The 23,226-nt window shown below is 37.0% G+C and overlaps 2 protein-coding genes across 3 annotated transcripts; one reads left to right on the top strand and one right to left on the bottom strand.

Moving 5' to 3' along the window:
• The first annotated feature begins 1,148 nt into the window (after positions 1–1,148).
• Positions 1,149–12,920, top strand: LOC132609246 (uncharacterized). The gene is made up of 3 exons (XM_060323126.1): positions 1,149–1,701; positions 10,519–10,725; positions 12,693–12,920. The coding sequence occupies exons 1-3, from the start codon at positions 1,240–1,242 to the stop codon at positions 12,834–12,836; spliced, it is 813 nt and encodes a 270-aa protein (XP_060179109.1). The 5' UTR covers positions 1,149–1,239; the 3' UTR covers positions 12,837–12,920.
• A 1,346-nt stretch (positions 12,921–14,266) lies between these two features.
• LOC132609245 (protein GET4-like) lies at positions 14,267–22,610 on the bottom strand. 2 transcript variants are annotated; one of them, XM_060323124.1, is made up of 12 exons: positions 22,404–22,610; positions 22,197–22,276; positions 22,015–22,093; positions 21,009–21,090; positions 19,028–19,190; positions 18,129–18,219; positions 17,181–17,264; positions 16,864–16,910; positions 16,065–16,193; positions 15,701–15,785; positions 15,463–15,543; positions 14,267–14,618 (listed from the first exon to the last, which is right to left on the bottom strand). In XM_060323124.1, exons 1-12 carry the CDS (start codon positions 22,491–22,493, stop codon positions 14,601–14,603), a joined length of 1,029 nt encoding a protein of 342 aa, XP_060179107.1. In that variant the 5' UTR covers positions 22,494–22,610; the 3' UTR covers positions 14,267–14,600. The 2 variants fall into 2 exon arrangements, with proteins under 2 accessions (XP_060179107.1, XP_060179108.1); XM_060323125.1 differs by having other exon boundaries at positions 22,446–22,607.
• Between the last annotated feature and the right edge of the window lie 616 nt (positions 22,611–23,226).

Genomic DNA, 23,226 nt, shown 5'->3' with positions numbered 1-23,226 from the left:
CGAACCTATCAAATGTATAGAGTTAGCTGTGTTGGAGGATTATTAACGCTCCACTTAATAGAATAGAGTTTAAATTTGAGTAAATCCAAAATTTGACACTCTTCTTTGAGTGACTTCTACTAGGTAAATTCCGCTCTTTTCTCCTTCAATTCACTAAGTTTTTGCTTTGCTTTACTCTACCTTGTGCTTCATTTCTCATCTGCATTTGATTCATTTTTTATTTCAAGTTTTCCCTTTTTGCTTTGTTTATCACTTATCTGATCATCTCTTTTGATCTGTTTCTTTGCTACTTTTAGAGATTCTTAGGATCTGACCAATTCAATTTATAATGCTATTGCTTCACGTTCGAGACCAAATTATTTTCAGTACACAAATAACAATATTCTTTTCACTACTAGAATCAATGGCAACAAAATTGGTCATTTTAGCAATTAGAACACAACTTTATACTTCAATTTCTACTATACAACTTCATCAAATTGAGAAGTTCAAGGCAAAATTAATTAATTATCTTTCATTATATTCTTAGTAGTAATTATTCTTGAAGACTTAAACACCTCGATTATGGCACATAAATAAAGTAAATATTCAATAAAGAAATATTATATCTTAAGAGATTGTTTGGTATATTTATATGAGATAAGGATAACAATCTCGTGATAGAATTTGGGATTAACTTTATCCATATTTGGTTAGTGGTATTAATTAGTCAAATATTATTTTATCCTATCATTTGTACTAAAATGATCGGATTACTATCCCATATAGAAGGTGAGATAAAATAACTCAATGAGATATCCTTACCTATCCTATCACGCATACCAAACGACCCTAAGATATAAATAAGGGTAAAATAGTCAAACAATCCTATTAATTAATAATTTTTTTAAGAGCGTGTAAATGGAAAACACGAAAAGTATTTTGAGGTGGAGGGAGTATACAATAGAAATTTGAGTAAATAAAAAAACTAAAGCGCTACTACAACAGTATACTAAGTGTAATCCCACAAATTAGATCTGGAGAGGGTAGGACGTATGCAGACCTCACCCTACCTGTGCATTTGAGACGTTGTTTCCGACAGAGAAAAGAAAACTTAAGGGTCTAATTTGAACATTTTCTCTAGTTTTTATCCTAAAATCCCCAACTCTTCTTCACTTCTTCCTATTTAAAAATTAAGGAAGAACGATTAGCAAAGGCAGTCCTCAAATTCCTATCTTTTATCCTAAAACTCTCGAAGCAATGCCTGTAATGGGAATTGGTGCAGCTAATTGGTTAAAAGGAAGTAGCACTTTATTACTTTCTTGCCGCACCAATTCAATTCCTGCTATTACTTCGCGCTTGAGGCCAAATTTATTTTCCCCTCACAAAAATAACAACATCCTTTTCAGTAATAGCCACAAAATCGGTCTTCATTTTAGCAATCATGGCACAAAATTACACTTCAATTTGTACTGTACAGCCCCAACATCAAATGTAAGTGTACAAGAAAATGATGAAGTAGTAGAGGAAGATGAGGAGGGTAAGATGAGGAAGATTAAGGATGTTGGGAATAGTTTGGATATTAGAGTTGGGAGAATAATTAGAGCATGGAGACATGAGGAGGCTGATTCACTTTATGTTGAAGAGGTTGATGTTGGTGAGACTGAACCAAGAATTATATGTAGTGGACTGGTGAAGTATATGCCTCTTGAGTATCTTCAGGTAATATTAATTTCTTAGTGGGGTTTATACTGCTTGTTTTCTTTACCTGTCCTTATAATGCATGTATTTTTTTCCTTAACCTTATATGGTTAGCCGTATTAGGAAAATAGAACTTACAACTAAAGCTCTGCATTAGAGAAAAGGCCATAAATAGTCCCTTATCTATGGGAGTAGGTCTAAAATGGTCCCTTAACTATACACTTACCGATTTTAGTCCTTTAACTATCAAAAAACTTATCAAATTTAGTCGCCGTCTATTTTTTTATACAAACAACGTACAAACTCATAAACCTTCGTGAGATTAATCATTAAACCATTCCTCAAACCTATATTTCTCTCTCCCTGATTCTTTTTCCTCAAGTTCATTCTTTTACCTCAACTTTTTTTCTCAAGTTCTCTCTCGCGTTTAGTAACCGACGGACTGCGTCGGTTAAAACCAACGGAAAACCAACCCTGTCCGTCGGTTTATTAAAAAAAAAAAAAAAAGCTGACAGTCTCATGTCGGTTTTTTTTTTGTTTTGAAAATTAAAGAATGAAATATAGGAACTTGGAATCGAACCCGGGTATGTTCCTTGGCATTAAAGGGCTTTACCACTAGATCACTGATATTTTTTGTTCATATACTTACATTGACTTAATTTATACTTTTTTTCGCTCTAAAACCCGACGGAGTCCGTCCGTCGATTTTTTATAAAAAAATAAAAAACCGACGGACTCCATCGGTTTATTTTAGAAAATAATATAAAAAATAATTATATTTTTTCACGCATTTTTGTGCAAAAAATAACCGAGGCAGTCCGTCGGTTTTCTTAAAAATAAAAAAACAATTTAAAAAAATTATTGAAAAAACCGACGGAATCCTTCGGTCTTTCCGTCGGTTTTTTCAATCGGTTTTTACCAGTTTTTTAACAGTGTTTGAGAAGAATGGTTACATAAATTTTGTGCCTGTGTTTGTCTTTTCGAATTTTAGATATTCGAGAGCGACACCAGTGCCAGAATGCTTTTTTTTTTTTTAACAAGAGGAACTTGAGGAAAAAGAAGCAAGGAGAGAGAAATATAGGTCTGAGGAATGATTTAACGATTAATCTCATGAAGATCTATGAGTTTGTACGCTGTTTGTATAAAAAAATAGACGGAGACTAAATTTGATAAGTTTTTGGATAGTTAAAGGACTAAAATCGGTAAGTGTATAGTTAAGGGACCATTTTAGACCTACTCCCATAGATAAGGGACTATTTATGGCCTTTTCTCCTCTGCATTACTAATGTACTCTCTGTATAGCAAAACCTGATTTTTTTTCTTGTATAAAACTATATATAGGAGCTGTTTGGTAGGGTATATAAGAATGGCAGCCCGGTGCCACTAAGCTTCCGTTATGTGCGGGGTCTGGGGGAGGGCTGGACCACGAGAATCTATTGTACGTAGCCTTACCCTGCATTTCTGCAAGAGGCTGTTTGCACAGCTCGAACCCGTGACCTCCTAGTCAAATGGCAGCAATGCTGTCATTATTTTTTTATGGACTGTTTGGTTTGTTGCATTAAATGAATAAGGTGTAGGGTGTATAATAGGAATAGTACTGCTGTTATTAACGCCATGGTTTACTATGTATAAGAGTATTACAGAATAGGATGTATAACTAAGGAATAGTTATACACAGGTTGAAAACACTACCAAACAAGGGATTACATAATCCTATTGTTTGTTTCCAGTAGGAATTAACATTGCTTCAAGATACACATTATGCAAGGAGGCCTTAGAGAGAAACAATAACCTTTTCCTTCACTGTAAAGTTACAGCAGAGTCTGGGCATTGTTCATTAACTTGGCTAAGGTGAACTGGACTATGCCTGGACACACTGTAGACCTTCTAAGTTGTTGGATAAGAAGGGGAGGGAGCAAGAGTCAGAAGATTTGGTGGAAAACAGTTCCTGCCTGCATCTGGTGGAACATTTAGAAGGAACGAAACGATAGAATTTTTGAAGGCAGAGAAAGTTCATTGCAGAAGATCCAATGGAAGGTCATTACTTCATTAAGTTTTTGGTGTAAAGAACAATATGTAGAAGAGGAAGTCCAGTTAGTGGACTTTTGTACGTATTTTTCTTTCAGTAAAGTGTAAATTTTTGGAGGTGGCCATCATACCCTTAATGCTGAGGAATACAAAATTACCAGTTTCAAAAAACTAATACCGGTATAACTTATGTGCGAATTTATGTATTATATATGAGATGGAGTGTAGGATAAGAATATGGTTATTAACAAGACCTGGATAAGAATTGAAGACAAAAATGCCTTTAAAGCAGGCAATCCTTGCATAACTAACCCTTTTACTATTATTCATCGTATTGCAATCCTTATATTATTATTCGTTGTATCACAATCTCTACATTATTGCTGCGTACATAACAGTTCCTGTATTATGATACTTGAAAAACAAATCCATATCAAATCGGCCTGCATCAATACTTGAAATCTTGATGTTGTTACTCTTTAGATGTCTCCTTTCAGGTAGTGTCTGACTATTGTCTCTTAATTTTATTCTCATTTCAAGTAACCTACCATATGTTTTCTCTCCTGACTTAGGCAAAAGCAAATACTATATTGTGTATTAAGAATTGGATATTTTTTGGTCTTAAAGCAAGTGAATGATATGAAATTCGAGTTATTTCTGAAAACACACTAGTATATATTGAACTCGCAATTAAAAAGTCTCTCGATGGTTAAAGATCTGGATTAGATAAAGGAATAGGAATTGATACATTCTAAGTTGAATTGAGTTCTTCGTCAGACCGAAAACAAATCAAAAAGAGAGAATTGAGTCCTTCTATCTAAGGAAGTTCGAATAGTGAAAAAGCCCCGTTAGATGGACTTTTTCAACTTGTGGGTGGGGAGGGAGAGAGAGGGGGGGGGGGGGTACGTTTGCATCGTGTGAAAAACTGCGATGGGATTGTTGACGTTCTTCTGTAGATATAATCCCCAATGAGTGGAAACCAGCAACCTTGAGAAAGGTGCTTGTTGAGTAATGATGGCATTTGAGCCTAAGCCCCTTGTATAATTTGGGTGCTTGACGCATTTTTCTCATATCGATCAAGGCTTTTATTGAGTTTAAAATAAGGGGCAAGAAGCAAGGTGTAGTAGCTGAGCAAAAAAAAGATCAAACTCAGGAAAGTTCGGCCAAAAACACATGTGCAAATTTCTCTTCATATGGCTCGTCCATGATAACTTTTTTAGATTTGTGTAAACTAGCGAAACGGCCACTAATAGAGATGGTCCCTCCAGCATGAGCGAATTCGTCTGGATGGGTTATGAATGAGCACCACTTTCCCTGCTCAGATTTAGCTAGGTTCTATTGATCATGTCCCCTTCCCAACAATTAGACCTTTTCTTGGGGCCGTCTTTGGCTTAAAGCCATAGTAGTAGTGAAGAATTATAAAATTGTCAATAAGTCTAGTACGGAGGAGAGTTAGTTACACATGTGCCTATTTCACAGATTGTTGATGCCTTTCCCGGTGCTAGTCTTCCATGTTGCTCAGTTGTTTTGCCACTATTTATATGCTACTCTATTTTACCTTTCCTTTTTTAGTTGTTATTTATTTACTTTGATAAAATTCTTTTGATCAGAAGCTATTGGTATTTTGTTCTACTCTTCTTTCTTTATGGGATGAGTTCAATAGCTTTCCACCATAGAAATCTTGTTACTATGTCTCGATGTACTTGAGCAGTTCTGCTCCTTCGTCAATCCTGCTTCTTCCTTCACCCTTGCTAGATGTGGTCTTACTTGGACTGGTCTAACGAGTATACAACAACAACAACAACCCAGTGAAATCCCACAACGTGGGGTCTGGGGAGGGTAAAGTGTATGCAGACCTTACTCCTACCAAGGTAGGACGGCTGTTTCCGAAAGACCCTCGGCTCAATAAAAAGCATAAAAAGAGGTCAGATAAGGCTAAGAGCTTCAAAGCGATATGGAAATGCAAATAACGAAAGCGACACAGATAAAATAGGATAATCAAAGCACCAGAAATAACATATAATAGCAGAAATCAGAGCACAAGAAATTATACTGCAATAATGCGACTACTAATAAGGAAGGATAACGAGACTATCTACTTGCCTTTTACCCGAATCTGGGTCCTCCAAACCCTCCTATCTAAGGTCATGTCCTGGGTAAGCTGTAACTGCACCATGTCGTGTCTAATTACCTCTCCCCAATACTTCTTCGGTCTACCCCTACCTCGTCTAAAACCATCCATGGCCAACCTCTCACACCTCCGCACTGGGGCATCTGTGTCTCTCCTCTTCACATGCCCAAATCATCTCAATCTCACTTCCCGCTTCTTGTCTTCCACCGAGGCCACTCTCACCTTGTCCCGAATATCCTCATTCCTAATCTTGTCACTCCTGGTGTGGCCACACATCCATCTCAACATTCTCATCTCGGCAACTTTCATATTTTGAACGTGAGAGATCTTAACTGGCCAACACTCCGCCCCATACAACATAGTCGATCTAACCACCACTTTGTAGAACTTGCCCTTAAGTTATGGTGGCACCTTCTTGTCACATAGCACTCTGGAAACGAGCCTCCATTTCATCCACCCTGCCCTAATACGATGTGTGACATCATCGTCAATCTCCCCGCTGCCTTGCATAATAGACCCAAGATACTTGAAACTACTTTTCTTCTGGATGGCCTGGGTACCAAGCCTCACTTCCAAGCCAGCCTCTTGAGGTGCTTCACTAAACTTGCACTCTAAGTACTCTGTCTTGGTCCTACTCAGCTTAAACCCTTTAGACTCCAGAGTATGTCTCTAACCTTCCAGCTTAGCGTTAACTCCGCAACGAGTCTCGTCGATCAGGACTATGTCATCCGCGAAAAGCATACACCATGGCACCTCACCTTGAATTTGCCGCGTCAATCCATCCATCACCAATGCAAATAAAAACGAACTAAGAGCTGATCCTTGATGCAACCCCATCACAACTGGAAAGTGCTCTGAGTCTCCTCCTACTGTCCTTACCCTGGTTTTGGCTCCCTCATACATGTCCTTGATTACCCTAATGTACGCCATAGGTGCACCTTTAGCCTCCAAGCATCTCCATAGGATCTCTCTTGGAACTTTGTCGTAAGCCTTTTATAGGTCGATGAATACTATGTGTAAGTCCCTCTCCCTATACTGCTCCACCAGTCTCCTCACAAGATGGATGGCTTCTGTAGTTGAGCGTCCCGGCATGAATCCGAACTGGTTCTCTGAAATAGACACGCCTCTCCTGACCCTCATCTCCACCACCCTTTCCCACACTTTCATAGTATGGCTTAGCAGCTTGATACCTCTATAGTTGTTGCAACTCTGGATATCTCCCTTGTTCTTGTACAGAGGGATCATTACACTCGACCTCCATTCTTCGGGCATCATTGCCGTCTTAAAGATGACATTAAACAACCTAGTCAGCCACTCCAAACCTGCCGGGCCCGCGCTCTTCCAAAATTCCCCAGGAATCTCGTCAGGTCCGGTCGCTCTTCCCCTGCGCATCCTACAAACATCACCCTTAACCTCGTCAACCTTAATACTCTTGCAATACCCAAAATCGTGACGCCTTCCTGAATGTTCTAAATCTCCCAACACAATGTCTCTGTCCCCTTCTTCATTCAAGAGTTTGTGGAAGTATGACTGCCATCTCCGTCTAATGAGAGTCTCCTCTACCAATACTTTGCCATGCTCGTCCTTGATGCACTTCACTTGATCCACATCACGTGCCTTTCTCTCCCTCGCCTTGGCTAGCCTGAACAATTTCTGATCCCCTCCTTTCTCCTCTAGTTCAGCATAAAGGGGTTCAAAAGCTGCCGTTTTTGCCGTCGAAACCGCCAACTTTGCCTCCTTCCTCGCCATCTTATAAAGTTCCCTATTCGTTCACTTCTCCATCTCATCCTTGCTTTCTATCAACTTCGCATATGCCACCTTCTTTGCTTCTACCTTCCCTTGAACTTCTCCATTCCACCACCAGTCCCCTCGATGCTGACCACGACTACCTGTCGAGACTCCTAACACTTCCCTTGCTACCACCCTAATGCAACTAGCCGTCCTATCTCACATACTGGTCGCATCCCCACTACTATCCCAGGCCCCCATATCCTTCAATTTCTCTCCCATCTCCAGGGCACTAGTCGTGGTCAAACTCCCCTATCTGATCCTAGGTCGGTCATCCACGACCCTCTTCTTCCTCGTCATCTTGATCCCTAAATCCATCACCAAGAGCTTATGTCGGGTTGTAAGGTTGTCGCTCGGAATGACCTTACAGTCTTTGCACAGACCTTTATCATCCTTCCTAAGGAGTAAAAAGTCTATCTGAGTCTTAGCCACCGAACTACGGAAGGTTACCAAGTGCTCCTACTTCTTTGGGAAACTCGAATTGGCTATCACCAACCCAAAAGCTCTTGCAAAATCCAAAAGTGAGACTCCTCCTCCATTCCTGTCCCCGAAGCCAAAGCCTCCATGCACATCATCATAACCTCCCGAAATAGACCCGATGTGCCCATTGAAATCACCTCCCATGAATAGCTTCTCAGTAGGCGGTATGCCTCCCACTAACTGGTCTAACGAGTATGTTGTGGAATTAGTTCAGGTACAGACAAGCGGGGTTCGGGTACCGCAGTTATCAAAACAAACTCATATATGTGCGTACATATAAAAATGTTATGTATCATGTGTGTGAGAGAGAGAGAGGGAGAGGGAAATTTTTATCCAGAACCTCGTGCGTTATGGAGAAAGCTCTTAGTGAGAAGTATGAGCAAGTAGAGCAATGGTGTACTAATCCTGTTACCAGCCCTTATGGAGTTGGAGTGTGGAGAACAATCAGGCAACTCTGGAATTTTATGTTGTTCAACACAAGTATAAGGGTGGGAAATGGAAGAAAAACACCTTTTTGGAATGATAATTGGTTAGGACATGGTCCATTTAAAGATTTGTTTCCTGAATTCTATAGCATCACTACATTTCCAGAAATTAAACTGGAAGAAGCATGGGGACAGCATGGGTATCTTCAGGAGAGGACTTAATGACTGGGAACTTGAGAGAGTTTCTGAGTTCTTTGGAACCTTGGAGGGATTTAAAGGATTGAATGAGCATGATGATACTTTAATCTGGAAGAATTGTAGTAAAGGGATCTTTACAGTGAATTCTGCTTACTCAAAACTTTCATTCTCAAGTTAGCACACAAGTAGATGGCCATGGAAGGAAATTTAGAAAGTAAAAGCTCCTTCCAAGCTCATCTGTTTCTCATGGCTGGTGGCAAGAAAAGCTTGTCTTGCTCAAGAGTAGTTGCAAAGGAGGGGCTTTCAATTATGTTCAAGATGTATTTTGTGTGACAGAGCTTTGGAAACCAACGGTCATCTTTTTATTCATTGTGATTTTACAACAAATTTGTGGCAACTCTTTCTGAGCCTATTTGGAATGAACTGGACCGCGCCAGCAACAACTGTAGAGCTTCTGGAGTGTTGGAACAACAATGGTGGCATTGCGAGGCAGAAATCTTGGTGGAGTCTAATACCTGCTTGGATATGGTGGACAGCATGGAAGGAAAGGAAAAACAGAATTTTTGAAGATTAAGCACACGCCTTTTTGGGAAGTGATGAACTGTTGTTCACTTTATTTTGGTGTAAAGAAAGTCAGGTAGAAGATTCAGAATCTTTGGTAGAAATACTAGGACTCTTGTAATCTGGTAAATAGGCTTGCACTGCCTTAGTGCTTCTGTGAATAAAATGTTACCAGTCTCAAAAAAAAAAAAAAAAAAGATACAGAATCTTTGGTAGAAATACTAGGACTCTTGTAATCTGGTAAATAGGCTTGCACTGCCTTAGTGCTTCTGTGAATAAAATGTTACCAGTCTTAAAAAAGAAAAAAGAAAAAAAGATACAGAATCTTTGGTAGAAATACTAGGACTCTCAAAAAAAAAAAAAAAAAAAGGCTCCTCAGTTCTCACGTCTCAGCTCATAAAACTCACAGATGGGGAGAACATTTAAAGACCTGATGATGATCATGTAAAGGAGAATGAAATCCATCTCGTCATTGTGCTTCTTGTGTATGGGTTTTTGTTTTTCCCCTTTTTAATGAAATTTATTACTTGATCAAAAACATTTCTGTGGCTTTCATCTTAATAATGTGTTTTTAAGTTTTTGCATTATTGCTCTATATTGGCTGCTTAATTTGTATTTTAATTGCAGTGTTATGTTACAAGTCCTACATTTACATATGTAAGATAACTTGTTTTTAGTTGTGCGCTTGGCTTCTCGCATTTCACTTTGAGCTCCATCGATATAATGCTTTGCACTTTTTGTTTTTGCGAAATACCATGCCTACTCGCTTGAACTCAAATGAGTAAAATCACTCTCTTCCAATGAACCCTTTTTAGCAAAAAAAAATAGTTGGCATCCAACAGCCTTTAAAATAGTTATTATTTGGGGTTTCTGGGATTGGACTTTGTATCTTTGGAAGTCCTAGTTGTTGGGTTTAAAAGAACCTCTTTCTTCATGTATTATAGGGGCACAATTCTATCCAAGCTGTAAAATAGAGCTTTCTATATCAAGTTTCCTCAGGACCGTTCACTTATGATTGTTTGGTTCATTCGTTTCTCTTTATATAATTAATAATGTGCTAGTTTTTGGCATATCATTAGATGTATCAGAACTTGCTTATTGTGTGTACATTATGGTGATTATGTCCCTAACACGCTTAAGCTTCTTAAGTCCATCAATATTGATTTGTTTAAGATTCTTACTGTTCATAATTTGAAGAAAGTATTTAATGCATGCTGTAAAATGCAGGAAAGGAATGTGATTGTCCTTGCAAATTTAAAGCCAAGGAATATGCGTGGTGTCAAGTCAAATGGAATGCTGATGGCAGCATCTGATGCATCTCATGAGAACGTGGAACTTCTTGCGCCACCTGAGGGCTCAGTACCTGGGGAAAGGATATGGTTTGGTTCTGCTGATGAAAAGGCGAATCTCCCTGATGTGGCAACACCAAACCAGGTAAATTCTCCATAGTAAAGTTTGATTCCCTCTATGAGGTAGTGCACTAGCCTAAAAGCCAAGGGATTTCTGTGAGTTATTTGTTAACTTGAAGCAACCAGTCTGTGCTAAAGTGAGGGTGAGCTTAGTTGAGTTGAGGAGGAAAGAGAAGTGCTGTTGTAGTTTCCTCTATTATTGCTCATTGGACTATTGATGAGGAAATAAGACACTATCCATGTTAACCTATGTTAAGGTCGCATGCACTTCATATTGAGTTTTTGAAGGATAATTGCGTCTATAGTTGTGTACTGCCATACCTTATTAAGATTTGTCTTTCCTAGTTCAATCCTGGAAAGAAATTTTTTTATTCCCACAAGTTACACTTATCTCCTTTGTTAGCGTTCGTGGACCATCAGGAAAGGACTATTTTGCCAAATGGTGTTTTACACTTGTATTAAACTAAATTTTTTTTAATTTTTTAGATAAACTAGTCTTTTGATGCTCTAACTTTCTGTTAACTAATGATATTTAATATGTTCTTAAACTTGGGTAATAAACCTACTATTTCTTTTCATTTTTTGCTCTTCTTTTTATTGGAAATGAACTATTTATATGAATTTCTCTTTTCTGAGAAGCAATATATATCTTTTTTCGAAGAAATATAGAGAAAATATGAAAATTAAAAGCGGATTACTTGAGTAGTTATTATTTGAAAGTCAAAGATCCTGTTCACTTATTTTACTTTTTGGGGCGACTGGGGAGAAGTTGAAAGCCTATCATGTTACACCTCACTATATCCATTCATTGTCTTGCAAATTTGTGACAAGTATGGATATTGTAAGTTGCTTAGAGCCAAAATCAGATTAGGTGTTAGATACTTACCTATCCTGTGTTTACACCAAACCTAGCAATTCAACCTTAGCAGTTAAAATTAAAGTGAGAATACATATCACTTAACCATGGTTAAGTGATAAATGTGTATATGAAAAACACGTCTTGAATCCATTAGTCTGGTCTAAACACCGGGTGCATGTAAGTTTACTATTAACTATCCATAACTTCAAAAGCGATACATGTATATATAGGCACCTAGTCGTGCATTCCACTCTTTATGTTCTCCTAGCAATGTGTGACAACGTATTTCGGGTGTGAAAGGAACATCAGAACTGAAAAAGCAGAGATTATTTGTCACATAGCAGGATGATGAAATTGAAGGGCATCTTCTTATGTTCTCCCATCTATGACTAGATGCCCTCTTTTCTATAACTGAATTTTCAAAAGTATGAAATGCAGTCTATCACGCGTTTCCTTGAAATATGTCTTACAGATGCTTATCTATAGTTCCTAAATCCTTTTTTAAGAAAGAAAAAAAAAAGATTTAGAAACTGTGGATAAGCATCTGTAAGACAGATTTCAAGAAACCCATAGTTACCTCTTGAATTTTTGGGGCGAATCCTTATATTCATTGAAGGAATTATTAAAGATCTGACATTTCCAGAATTAAAATTGGATGGAATAATGTTTAATCTGTTGAGATGGGTATCTGTTGATTTTAGGAGAAACATTTAGAATGTGCGCCTCATTTTGTTTTGATAAGCTAAATAATTTTATTGATAGAAAGGGATAACCCTGTATACAAGCAGTATACCAAAAAAAGAGAACCTACACCAAAATAAGGTTCTCAACAAAGGACGCCTGATCATGCATAGATATAGACACCACGTAGGTAGAATGGGCACCTCATTCAGTTGTTAACAATAGAGTAATGTCGTCAGGAAAGAGCAAGGTAGCTTGTCTGATAGGGTTGTTGGTAGCAGTTTTTAAAAGCTTTGTAGTATATTGCACGGGAATTAAGTACTTCCATTGTGTTTGCTTACTCTTGTCGTTAAAGAAAGTGCTGTCCCGATATCCCTTATGTAGTTAATTTTTTCTTGAATAAGGAGTATTCTATTTGGTTTTGGGTAACGACGTTCTTCAACTGTATGCAGGTAGCGAAGAAAAAGATTTGGGAGCTAGTACAACCACATCTAAAAACAGATGGCGCGTGTGTTGCTGCACTAGGAACGCATTGTATGCGATCTTCAATGGGTGTGGTAGTCAGCCCATCTCTAAAGGATGCAAACATATCATAATTATATCCTAAAGTTCATGCAGCTTTTCATAACTTCCTGCAGATTATTCTATCCACCATTCATTGTCATATTCTGTTCTTTAAAGGTTCATGGTCGTCTTTATCTTTTTCACTAAATAAACATCTGTCAAAAAGTTTCCTTTGAATCTCGTAGCAGGTTGCTAAGAATCTCATCATCACTCCCATTGCAGACCAGAGCAGAGAAGTTGGAGTCCTTTGAAAAACTCCCTGTTTGAAAGAGAGTGAAAATGCTAGAGAAGGTGGGAGAATTTAAACCTTTTTCGTTGGTTTAAAGAGAGCACGGAAGTAATTTTTTTAGCCATCGTTGTTTTGGAAAGAAATTTTGTGGGGCCTCAACAGATATATTTTTCTTCCTTTACACTTTGCCTGCCAAGAGGAAAATTTTAAACCATTAATAAGCTAGTTTTCTGAGGCCTACAGTTGCACGATATTTTTTAGCAATAGCAAGCCTTCATCAATGGCGATGAAGGTTTGAAATGGTATTGAAACGAGGGTCTCAGAGGGTCCAAGTAGATGATCTCGCACAGACTTTAATTAAAGATTTTGAGTAACTCAAAAATTTTAAGCATTTATGGGTTCAAAGCAAATTGTTATGGATACGTAAATCACCAAAAAAAACAGGGGAAGTGAAGAGTAAAACATATAAAGCAATATAGACGTCATAATATTTGTAAACTCCTTCGGAAAGAATGATGGTAAAGGATGGTAATTTGATCTTTATTATACTTCCAATTTGATCTCCTTTATTGTATAAGTAATCAAAGGATTTTATACTTGCAGTAAGCCAGTGCCACAAAACGCGATTACAGATTGTGCAAATCCTCTACTGTATCTAGGATTGCACCATCATGTAGAAAAAAACCCATGCAATTTGCGCCGGATGGTGTCAGTGTTGATATGATTGCTGATAATCAGTGTAACTTAAAGGGTGAGACATTAACATAGTTTGTTATTTCAACTGGCAAAATTTGAATTCACGTTGGAGCGTTTAAAGGTACAAGGCTTTAGATGAGATGTCAAATGATAAGTGAACTAACTTTAAGAGCCGCCAAATCTAATTGACAAACCAAAAGGTTATATTAAACTTGACACTCTAAACAATCAGACAAAACAATGGCCCTTGAACTCTTTAAATCAGGGTCAGAAGCGGATTTAATATTTAAATTCTATAAGTTCAGTTTTAAGGTTTTCAATATGGAACTCATAATATTTTTAAAGTTATGGTTTCATTTCTACTATTTATTGCAATTTTAATAAATTTTTACACATAAATATATACTCAGTGCCGGAAGTACTAGGTTGACATGACCCAATTAACCGACAAGTTGGATCATCCCCTATCCAGGCGATGAAACTTTTGCATGCATGCTAATTCTATAGTAAATAGCAATCACACCTAAAGACAAAATATAACTGAACTGAAGAGGTTCCATCTATTGTGCAAAAGTAAGAACACGGGCAAAAGGACAGGTAATAATATTTGGATTTCAAAATAGACATATTTGCAAAGGGGATCACATATTGGCAACAACAAGAGGAACCTTGAGCAAACAATGAGCATGACCTCATTCTGCAACATTATTCATAAAGCCAAACCGAACATGACTAATATGGCAAGCACATGCATTTAACTGCAGGGTATATTTCATGGACAACTTGGATTGGTGTTGAATGAACCAACTAGTCTATCAGGACACACTGTTTAGATGTGAGATCATGTTGAAGAAATAATCTCTTTCCCATACTATTCGCTTCCCATCATCTGCAAAATCAAAAATGTCATTACGCAAAAACTAAAACACAGAGAGAGAGAGAGAGAGAGAGAGAGAGAGAGAGAGCTTTGAAAACAAACATAAGAACTAGTTAAAAGAAAAGAAAACACTAGATTTGATTAGGGGGGGATAACCCCTTCAAGCTTCACGGTATACAAAAACTGCTTTGAATTTATGGAATTGTGGTAAGACAATTTGTTTTTCCATCTAGCTAGTGGCAAGTGCAGTTCTTTGGAAAGATAAAAACTTAAGTAATGTCATATTGTGATAACCCACAACAAATAGGCAAACTAGATTGAGTGGTTAACATGACTTTCAGTTTCTTCACTAACTAGTTAGATTTCAGATTATTGGTGATCGAAAATGAAACCTTTCAGTAAGCAAGATTGGAACTCACTCGATCATCTAGCTAGTGTTTAGACAGGTCATGTATATGTATATACACCAGGATGATGTCTATTTACAAAGACGCATAATACAAGCACACTTCAGCCTCCCAAAAATCTAGTTCACCTACAAAAATTCTACTACGGAAAAAACACTTTTTTTTCTTTTTTCTTTTATAAAGAAAAGATTTTTTTACTTTTCTCTACAACCTTCAATATTGTCTAAGAAAACAAGATATCATAAATCATTGTTAAAAAAATTGAGGCCTCAAATTATGGGGGGTCTAAAGTAAAGGCTTTATTAGCCTCCCCTTGAGCCATCCCTGCCTAAAGGGTGGGTTATGTTCCACAACTAAAAAAACATATGAGGATTAAGGTGTAACTAACAGAACCCTTTCCGTTTGTCAGCAAATTCTTAAATTGCTAAAACTTGATAATCTTATATTACCTTGAAGATATCTCCAAACATGCCTTGAAGAGGATTTTTACGTTGTACGCCATAGAACTTCTTTGCAACTTCATCTAGCAACTAAACCACAGAACAGTAAAAAAAAAAGTGAATTAACTGGAAAACCATCAGTCTAACCGGAAGGAGAATAGTGTCATTAATAAGCACAAGAAAAACGACAAATCATTTATCATAAGATTGAAAAAAGGTACATTACTTGCATATACAAAGAGCTTACCTCATTAAATAGAGGATCTCTATCTATACTAGACTTGTAGTTCTGTCTCAACATATTAAAGAGAGGTAAAGCATCTCTCTGCAACCTGAATTACAAATTGAGTTAAATGAAGTAAAAGACATGAGAACGATCACAAGGCCTCAAGGCCGGGATAGAAGTTACCAATTTAGCAAGATATGACAAGAGGGGATGGTGGGGACAGCAGGGAAATTTATGGAATTCTTGAAAAATAGACAGAGGGGATGGTGGGGAGAGGAGTGAAACAAAATGAGAAAGATGCTTCAGCAACGGCATATAAAAAATGAAAATGAACATTTGCTTTCAATACATCAACAAAGTATTCAAGAAACATATTAAGACTTACGTCAGCAAAAGGTAGTTGACAAACTGCATTAATTCTGACTGAGGAAAGTCAAGATGCTTCGACTGCATTTCCTTTTCCACCTCATCCATGAGCTTGTTAGCATCTCTCAGGTTTCCCAGAGACAAGTACCTGGCAAAGCAGAAAAACGAAATGTAACTATATGCTCAGCCTACAGATAAAAACTAAAAAGCATAAAAATGATTCCTTATTGAAACATTGGACAAGTAGAAAATTTAAACAGCTAGAGCCTAGAAAACATATTCTACTTATGGCTTTCAAAATGGCATTTCAGTCACAATCACATTAAGATAGATAGGTATAAGCATTAGTATAATGTCGCAAGAAGAAAATTTAGATAAATTTGTCTTTTCTTAAGAAATCTTGCCAAAATTTAGATAAATTTGTGTCTTTTCTTAAGAAATCTTGCCACCATGTTCCAGAGTTAGCATTCTGGTAGCCCATTTCTACTCCATATACCAGAACAAACTGAGACTCAGTAACTCTGGTTAACAAATATGCACAAAGACCAAAGTTCAAGACTGCTCAGAAAGCTGAGCATTGTCTAGGAGACATGCAAGTATGTTGCCAGATATATCACAATGAAAGGACTAATATGCAGAGCTACAGGTGTGAAGATGCTCAGAAAATTGCAAATAACTACCGACCTTGGAGTAACTCCAAAGTATAAAAATAATTTATTGAAATACAATGTTCCTAATATGGACCAACACAAGCGGGATAAACTGAGCAGAAAAGTAATTGAATGCAAGACACTTATTCATATTACAACTCAGCTTACATCAAAACTGCCCGCCCAATAGCCAAATCATCCTCTCCTGGATAGCACTGCAAGTTAAATGTTATAATTATCTTAAATTTCAAACCTATCATAGAGCATCATTAAGTCAATAGCCACAAACAACTTCATGAAATTGTTGCTTTGCAAAAACAATAAACCCTAAAATGGAAGAAAGAATATCTTTCCTCAGGGAACTCTAAATAAACAGGAAAGAGATGTCAAGAAAATGGCAATCCAGCTTTTGGAATTTGTAATATCCTCATGACATCTAGATAGCCAAAAAAAAAAAAAAAAAAAAAAAAGGGAACAATGCTTACCTTGCCGGTGAAATTTATGATAGTCGAAGCAAATTTCTTCAGATTCCTTCCTCTAACGAAATGAAAAGATACTTTAACCATGTCCTGCAAGGCTAGAAGAGTATAAGGAATCCTACTGCAATCCCAACGATTTGCTTAACTGACTCAATTTTGTTAATTGTCTGCTATTAGAAGCCACTATCTTCATACAACTTCAAATAACAAAGTACTGTGAGGAAACATTAAGACCACTATTGGTAAGATACTACAGTCATGACATGCAACTATGTAACAGCTAGTACAAGCAAGTCAAGAAGTCAATTCAACCCTAGACTAAACGCTAGATATGATCGTATGCTTTAGCTTCTTTCAAGTTGTAATTCCGTATAGTGTATTAGTATGAGCAAAGTGCAAAAAGGATTTTCATTAGCAACAGTTGATTTCTCTAAAACATGATAATTGATAAGAAAATGGACTTTGGGTCTAACTCAACCCCAAAAGCTTAATCATGAGGAGAGGATTGCCCAAGACCATATAAAGAGTTCAATTGCCCATCACACAAACGATGTGGGACTACTAACACTCCCCGCACGCCCAGACCTGCCAACTGGAGCGTGGACAACATAATATGGGGGCCAACATCATCAGGTAAATCAAGAATCGAGATGGGCCTGACTTTGATACCATGATATGAAATTGGACCTTAGGCCTAACGCAACCCTAAAAGCTAGCTCATGAGATGAGGATTGCCTAAGACTACATAAAGAGTCCCATTGCACATCCTACAAAAGATACCGGACTGCTGATATCATTTTGTTATCAACTCCTTATTTTACGAGGCGTCTTTGTCATGCTAGAAACTGATCTTTCTTTTTAAAAATAAAGAAATAACCACTTAAGTAACATAAAAGTCACATCATATTTCTTGTAATAAGCACTAACAAGCATCACGCTTTCTGGAGAACGTACCACTTCGGGAGATTGAGAATATATATATTCTGCCAGCATCTCATGCAGCTCAGGAGATCCATACTTGAGTGCACCAAATTCTGTTGACCACCTATAAAAGAACAGCCTTTTCTCATCAGTAAAACACACAAATATAAATCAGGTTATAGAACATTAAAGGAGGAGGACAAGATAGAACAACCAAGATAAACTTCTCACAAACTCATAATCGTGTATGAGCTCTTATAAGGAGACAGTGACAGAAATTGCCACCAGAAAAGATTGCAAGATGAGGTAATCTTTACTGTTTAACACGCCGTAACAAAGAGGCAAAGAGAGTATTTGAACATATCTTGCTGGAAGATTGCATGGTGGTGTGGATCCTCCAGAGATGACTGCAGAATGGACAGTCAAGTGTTGGGAGGGACTCTGGAAGTGAAGTTGAATTCTAGGGAACACGCTGCTACTTTCCAAGTTTCCATAAAAAACGAGGGTCGAATAAGTTTTAAAAAAGCGTACGGTAGGGTGAGGCCTTTCTTTTTGCATGATCAATGGTCTTTTCCAAATAGGATGTGCAGGACTATGTTTTGAGGAAAAGTATGAAGGGTCTAAAACAAAGACTACCCAACTGAATGTGCACAAAGTCCAACGCTACTTCTGGAGATCCAAGTTAGATTTTGCTATGTTTTCTTTTTCTTCTTATATCAAGTATCCAGTAAGTATTGTACACATTAACTAAAAGCCAATTCCCTTTAAGTTAGAAGCAAACTCGATAGTGAGTTCCTGTGCGTACAATATACATAGCCAATCTAAAACAACAACATAATTCAAGCAACTCATAAGATATGTTTTTTAAGAATACACAAATAAAAGAAACATTGAGGAGTTGGTGGAAGGGCCAAAGAGAGAGAGTATCTAACTTGAGAGACGCTTTTAAAAAGGAAGAGCAGCATTCCACTCGAGTTTTGGCTGCCGCAATGGCTTCAGAAAGTTTTTGCATATTATCATCATCATCATCTGCGAGGTCCAAATTTTGTGGCACAGAAGGTCGAGGAAACTTCTCGTAGATTTTCCTGACACGTTCTAAAGAGAATTGCATTACAAACCGGAACTAAAACTAATTATTAAGCATCAATACTTGAAAAAGATGAGCAGCATAGCTGAAGTTACCCTTTTTGATACAGCAATGAAGTCACGGGGTTTAATTCATGCTGGTTAACTTTCAGGACATTTGGAATCTCTTTCCTAGTCATTTGAAGAAACGATGCTCCCCCCCCCCCCCCCCCCCCCGCCCCCTCAACCCCCAACAGTAAAAAAACTACAATATATTTGTCAAAGGAGGAGTCATTATTGATTATTCAATTTCGTATTCCCTCTGTCTCAAGATGAATATTTTACTTTGATTTTATCATGCTATCAATAGAAGAGATGAAAATACGTATTGGGTGAACACATGGGTCCCCATGCTATGTTTGGATTTTTTGGGGATGGATGGGGGTAAGGTTTGCGTACACTCTACCCTCCCCAGACCCCACTTTGTGGGATTTCATTGGGTATGTTGTTGTTGTTATTGGACAGGGATAACCTCATATAAAGAAGAAGAATTATAGGTCCCTTAACTTTTAAATGAATATTATACATTTGAAGTGACTTTTTCTTATTATCTTTTTTTAAATCAACATGTATTCATTAATTATATAAGGCCAGTGATAAAATTACTTTCATAAAAATCAAAAGTTCAGCTTTATTTGAAAATCAAAAGTTCAGCTTTATTTGACTATTCTGTCCTGCCATCTCTCAGTACAGTATGGTTTCATCTACTTTGATCAGTGTTTATAATTGGGTATCCTCTCTTTAGCGGAAAGTTATTAATTTATAACGTTGGCACTTGTGTGCGTGGGGGAGAGGGGGTGGGGGTGGGGGTGGGGGGAGGGAGGGGGGTGCTAGGTACTACTCAATTAGCTCTTTACTCGATATCTCTTTTGGGCCTAAATGACACATGTCAATTTTTCATTCGCTCCTCCACCACAAACAATCCACATGCACGCACTCTATTTTTTGGACTGATTGTCATTTGTGTTTAATAGGTACACATTTCTTAAGGTTGGCGTGTCTAATAGGAAAAAGGGTTCCTTAAGGTGTCAAAATGAAAGAAGTGGACAAGTTTAGAGGGCCGCTTATTTATTTGGCCTATAAAGTATATATCAGATTTCACTCTCTTAACCCAATGGATACTTGGACTTCATCGGGTGATTTATCTCATATGCAGCTACACAAGTGCTAAACTGATATACCGTTTCAAAGCCATATTGTGTCCTCTTTCTTTCTTCTTCCCTTCTTTATTTCTTGTGTTGCGTTCCATTCTTCCTATGGTTCTTGTTCATATAAAGTAGCAGATACTCACCCAACAGCTTCCATATCTTTATTTCTTTCTTTATCCTCTTATTGCAGTCCTTTTCCTTTTATTTTTTTTCCTTTTTTAGGGAGAAAGTACTTCATTTTCGTCATTATTTGCTAAACAATTCAATAAAGTGGTACAAAATTTGGAAAATAAACTTTTAAGGGGGGAAATTTAAGTAACAAAAGGTTTCAAGGGGAAGCCGGGCATTTTACATACAATGGTAGGGATCATCCAAGTTATTGAACTAACCACCAAATTTACTGAAGTTAGATGGTGAGAGAATAGAAACACTCATTGATTGTAAGTGCAAATTAAGTCAAGAAACGGATACATGAGATTGAATTGATTTGAAGTAATGATAAAATAGGATAACTAACAGAATAAAACAAGTATAAAAGAGATGACCAACTAATAGTTCATGAACGAACTCAGCTTGATAAATTATAAACGTATAGACTAGAAAAATTTACCAGAACGTAAAATCACAAGAGTGGACATACCAAGAGTCTCTTCATTATAAGGAACTTTTCCTTTTACAAGAGTTTCAACAAACAACAGTGCAAGCTCTGACCCACAGGTAACCTGCAAAATGTCAAGATCGTCTTTATCAATACAGAATAAAAAGATTTCTTTTTTAGTCTCCCAATAAGAATAATCTCAAGATTGCTTTGAGTTTCAAGTATATTTAAATGTCATTATCAACTCCACTGAGTCTACAATTTTTCATGGGCATAAGTTTGACCGTGAAGTCATCCCAGATTACATCTTAGACTTTTGTTGCAAGTGATAAGTTTATCTGCTGAATTGTCCAAAATACATTTAAGTTTCTTCCTACTGGGAATATGTGAGGGAAATGAAAAAATGTACACCCCTCGCCCCTCCTCGAATCCTAATTTCTACATACTCTTTTAATTTTAGAACATCCCGAAAATGTTTTGACACAATTTAGTTCTATACAACTTTCAATGTTCCAGTATATTAAACTATTCACTCTTTAAACTTCGATATAATATTTTCTGTATCAAGCTAACTTTTCAACCATCCCTCAAATACTTTCTTCTACTATCATTAATATAATATTTAGTGCAACGGGTCAAATTTGCCCCTAAATTATGGAAATGGAACAGATTTGTTCTCCGTTAAAAATTGGGATCCAATATACCCTCATTGTTGCTAAAATGGGCTAAATTTGTCCTTATTTTCAACCGGTGAAGCTTAACACCTGGTGATGCCACATGTCCCACAATTAATTAATCTGTTTAAACAAAGGGCAAATTTGACCGTTCTCCCTAATTTTGAGTTTTTACATTTATTTTTGTTCCTCCTTTCTCTCTCCTCGCCGCTACCTCTACCACCAATCACCCTTCCTTAAATTATGGGGGTCAATCAAATACCATAAACAAACACATTTTGTTTTTTAAAAGATAAGGTAATATTTATCAAATTTCAAAGTTAAAGTCCAAATAGCCTGGCCAAACGGCCCCTAAGAGTGGAATGGATCATAACCTGTCCATTCTCCAATTGTAAGCAAGCACCACACTCAAGAATATCCAAAGCTTCAGAGTACCTCTCAGCAGACACATATCTGAAATCATATCAAATATACCAACTCAATTAAAGATTACCAAATTATCAATTATACCAACTGAATTCAAGATTACCCCTCTACCAAAAAGGACAGATTGTACCTTGCGCTGATAGACTTGAACATCTGTTGAGCTCCATAGTAATTTCCCTGTTTTACAACCTTTTCCAACTTCTCAATATTCTGCAAAAATTATAATAAATCTGACATCCCTATACAAGAAAATTTTGCCATAGATTTGTACTGAAGGACTAATTCAGATTTACAAGTCAACTAAAGTAAGCAAAAAAAAAAAAAAACAAATAATTATGAGAAAGAAAACAAATCGATGAATCTTGAAATCAAACGGCACCTCCTGAGCTGGAGGGAGTGTAGCACGTTTGGCTCTTTCTCGAGACATCCGAGGAACTTAATCAAAGTCTGAAAAATACAAGATTTTGGTTTTGGAGGTAATTATGTGCGGATTACATGAATCTTCTTTTTAACACATACGGTGCATAACTTATATTGGGTTTTTAGTTAGTTTTTATAGACTCTTTTCTATACTGCTCCCTCATTTTTGTGAACCATTTAACTAGATATGATATTTAAAAAAAAGTGAAAACTTTTAAAATTCGTGATTCAGAATAAGTATTGAATATTTATATATCTGTAAATTATTTTATAAGGTGAATTTATTTTTAAAGTAGGAAAGAGGTCATTCATTTTGGTACGGATTAAAAAAAATAGGTTCACATAAATTGAAATAAAGGGAGTATATGATATGAGGTCATTTTATTAAGTATTAAATTAATATTTTATTATTTCCTGGAATATAATGAAATATTTTGCATAGTTCATTTGTGTATTTGTCATGGAATAATAACATGTTTAGGAGGGAAAATATTAGGAACCAAGCAATGTAATTCTTATTGGAGATATTTGATGAGATTTTTAAGGAGGCTTTGTTGTAAATAGGATTTTTTTTTTGGATTTGGGGGGGGGGGGGGGGGTTGTGGGGGTGGGGGGAGCTTCATGCAAATAGGTAATTTTTTAGGTTTTTAAAATATGTGTCATTAACACTAATAAAAAAGAGTCTGTTTTACCTATTAACTAGTATTAGTACCCGCGCGATGCGCGGCCGATGTTAAAGG

This window comes from Lycium barbarum, chromosome 9 (genome assembly GCF_019175385.1).
Source record: "Lycium barbarum isolate Lr01 chromosome 9, ASM1917538v2, whole genome shotgun sequence".
NCBI lineage: Eukaryota > Viridiplantae > Streptophyta > Magnoliopsida > Solanales > Solanaceae > Lycium > Lycium barbarum.
Note: the sequence above shows the minus strand (reverse complement) of the source record. Positions and strands in the feature narration are given on the sequence as shown.

What these genes read in the sequence shown, in the direction of transcription:
- LOC132609245 (XM_060323124.1), bottom strand. Translation starts at nt 22,493, where the DNA reads ATGTCTCGAGAAAGAGCCAAACGTGCTACACTCCCTCCAGCTCAGGAG. An exon ending in TTATAATGAAGAGACTCTTG is followed by an intron (nt 19,191 to 21,008) that starts GTATGTCCACTC and finishes AATTCTCTTTAG; the next exon opens with AACGTGTCAGGAAAATCTAC. An exon ending in TCATAAATTTCACCGGCAAG is followed by an intron (nt 16,911 to 17,180) that starts GTAAGCATTGTT and finishes TTTAACTTGCAG; the next exon opens with TGCTATCCAGGAGAGGATGA.
- LOC132609246 (XM_060323126.1), top strand. Translation starts at nt 1,240, where the DNA reads ATGCCTGTAATGGGAATTGGTGCAGCTAATTGGTTAAAAGGAAGTAGC. An exon ending in TGCCTCTTGAGTATCTTCAG is followed by an intron (nt 1,702 to 10,518) that starts GTAATATTAATT and finishes TGTAAAATGCAG; the next exon opens with GAAAGGAATGTGATTGTCCT. An exon ending in ATGTGGCAACACCAAACCAG is followed by an intron (nt 10,726 to 12,692) that starts GTAAATTCTCCA and finishes AACTGTATGCAG; the next exon opens with GTAGCGAAGAAAAAGATTTG.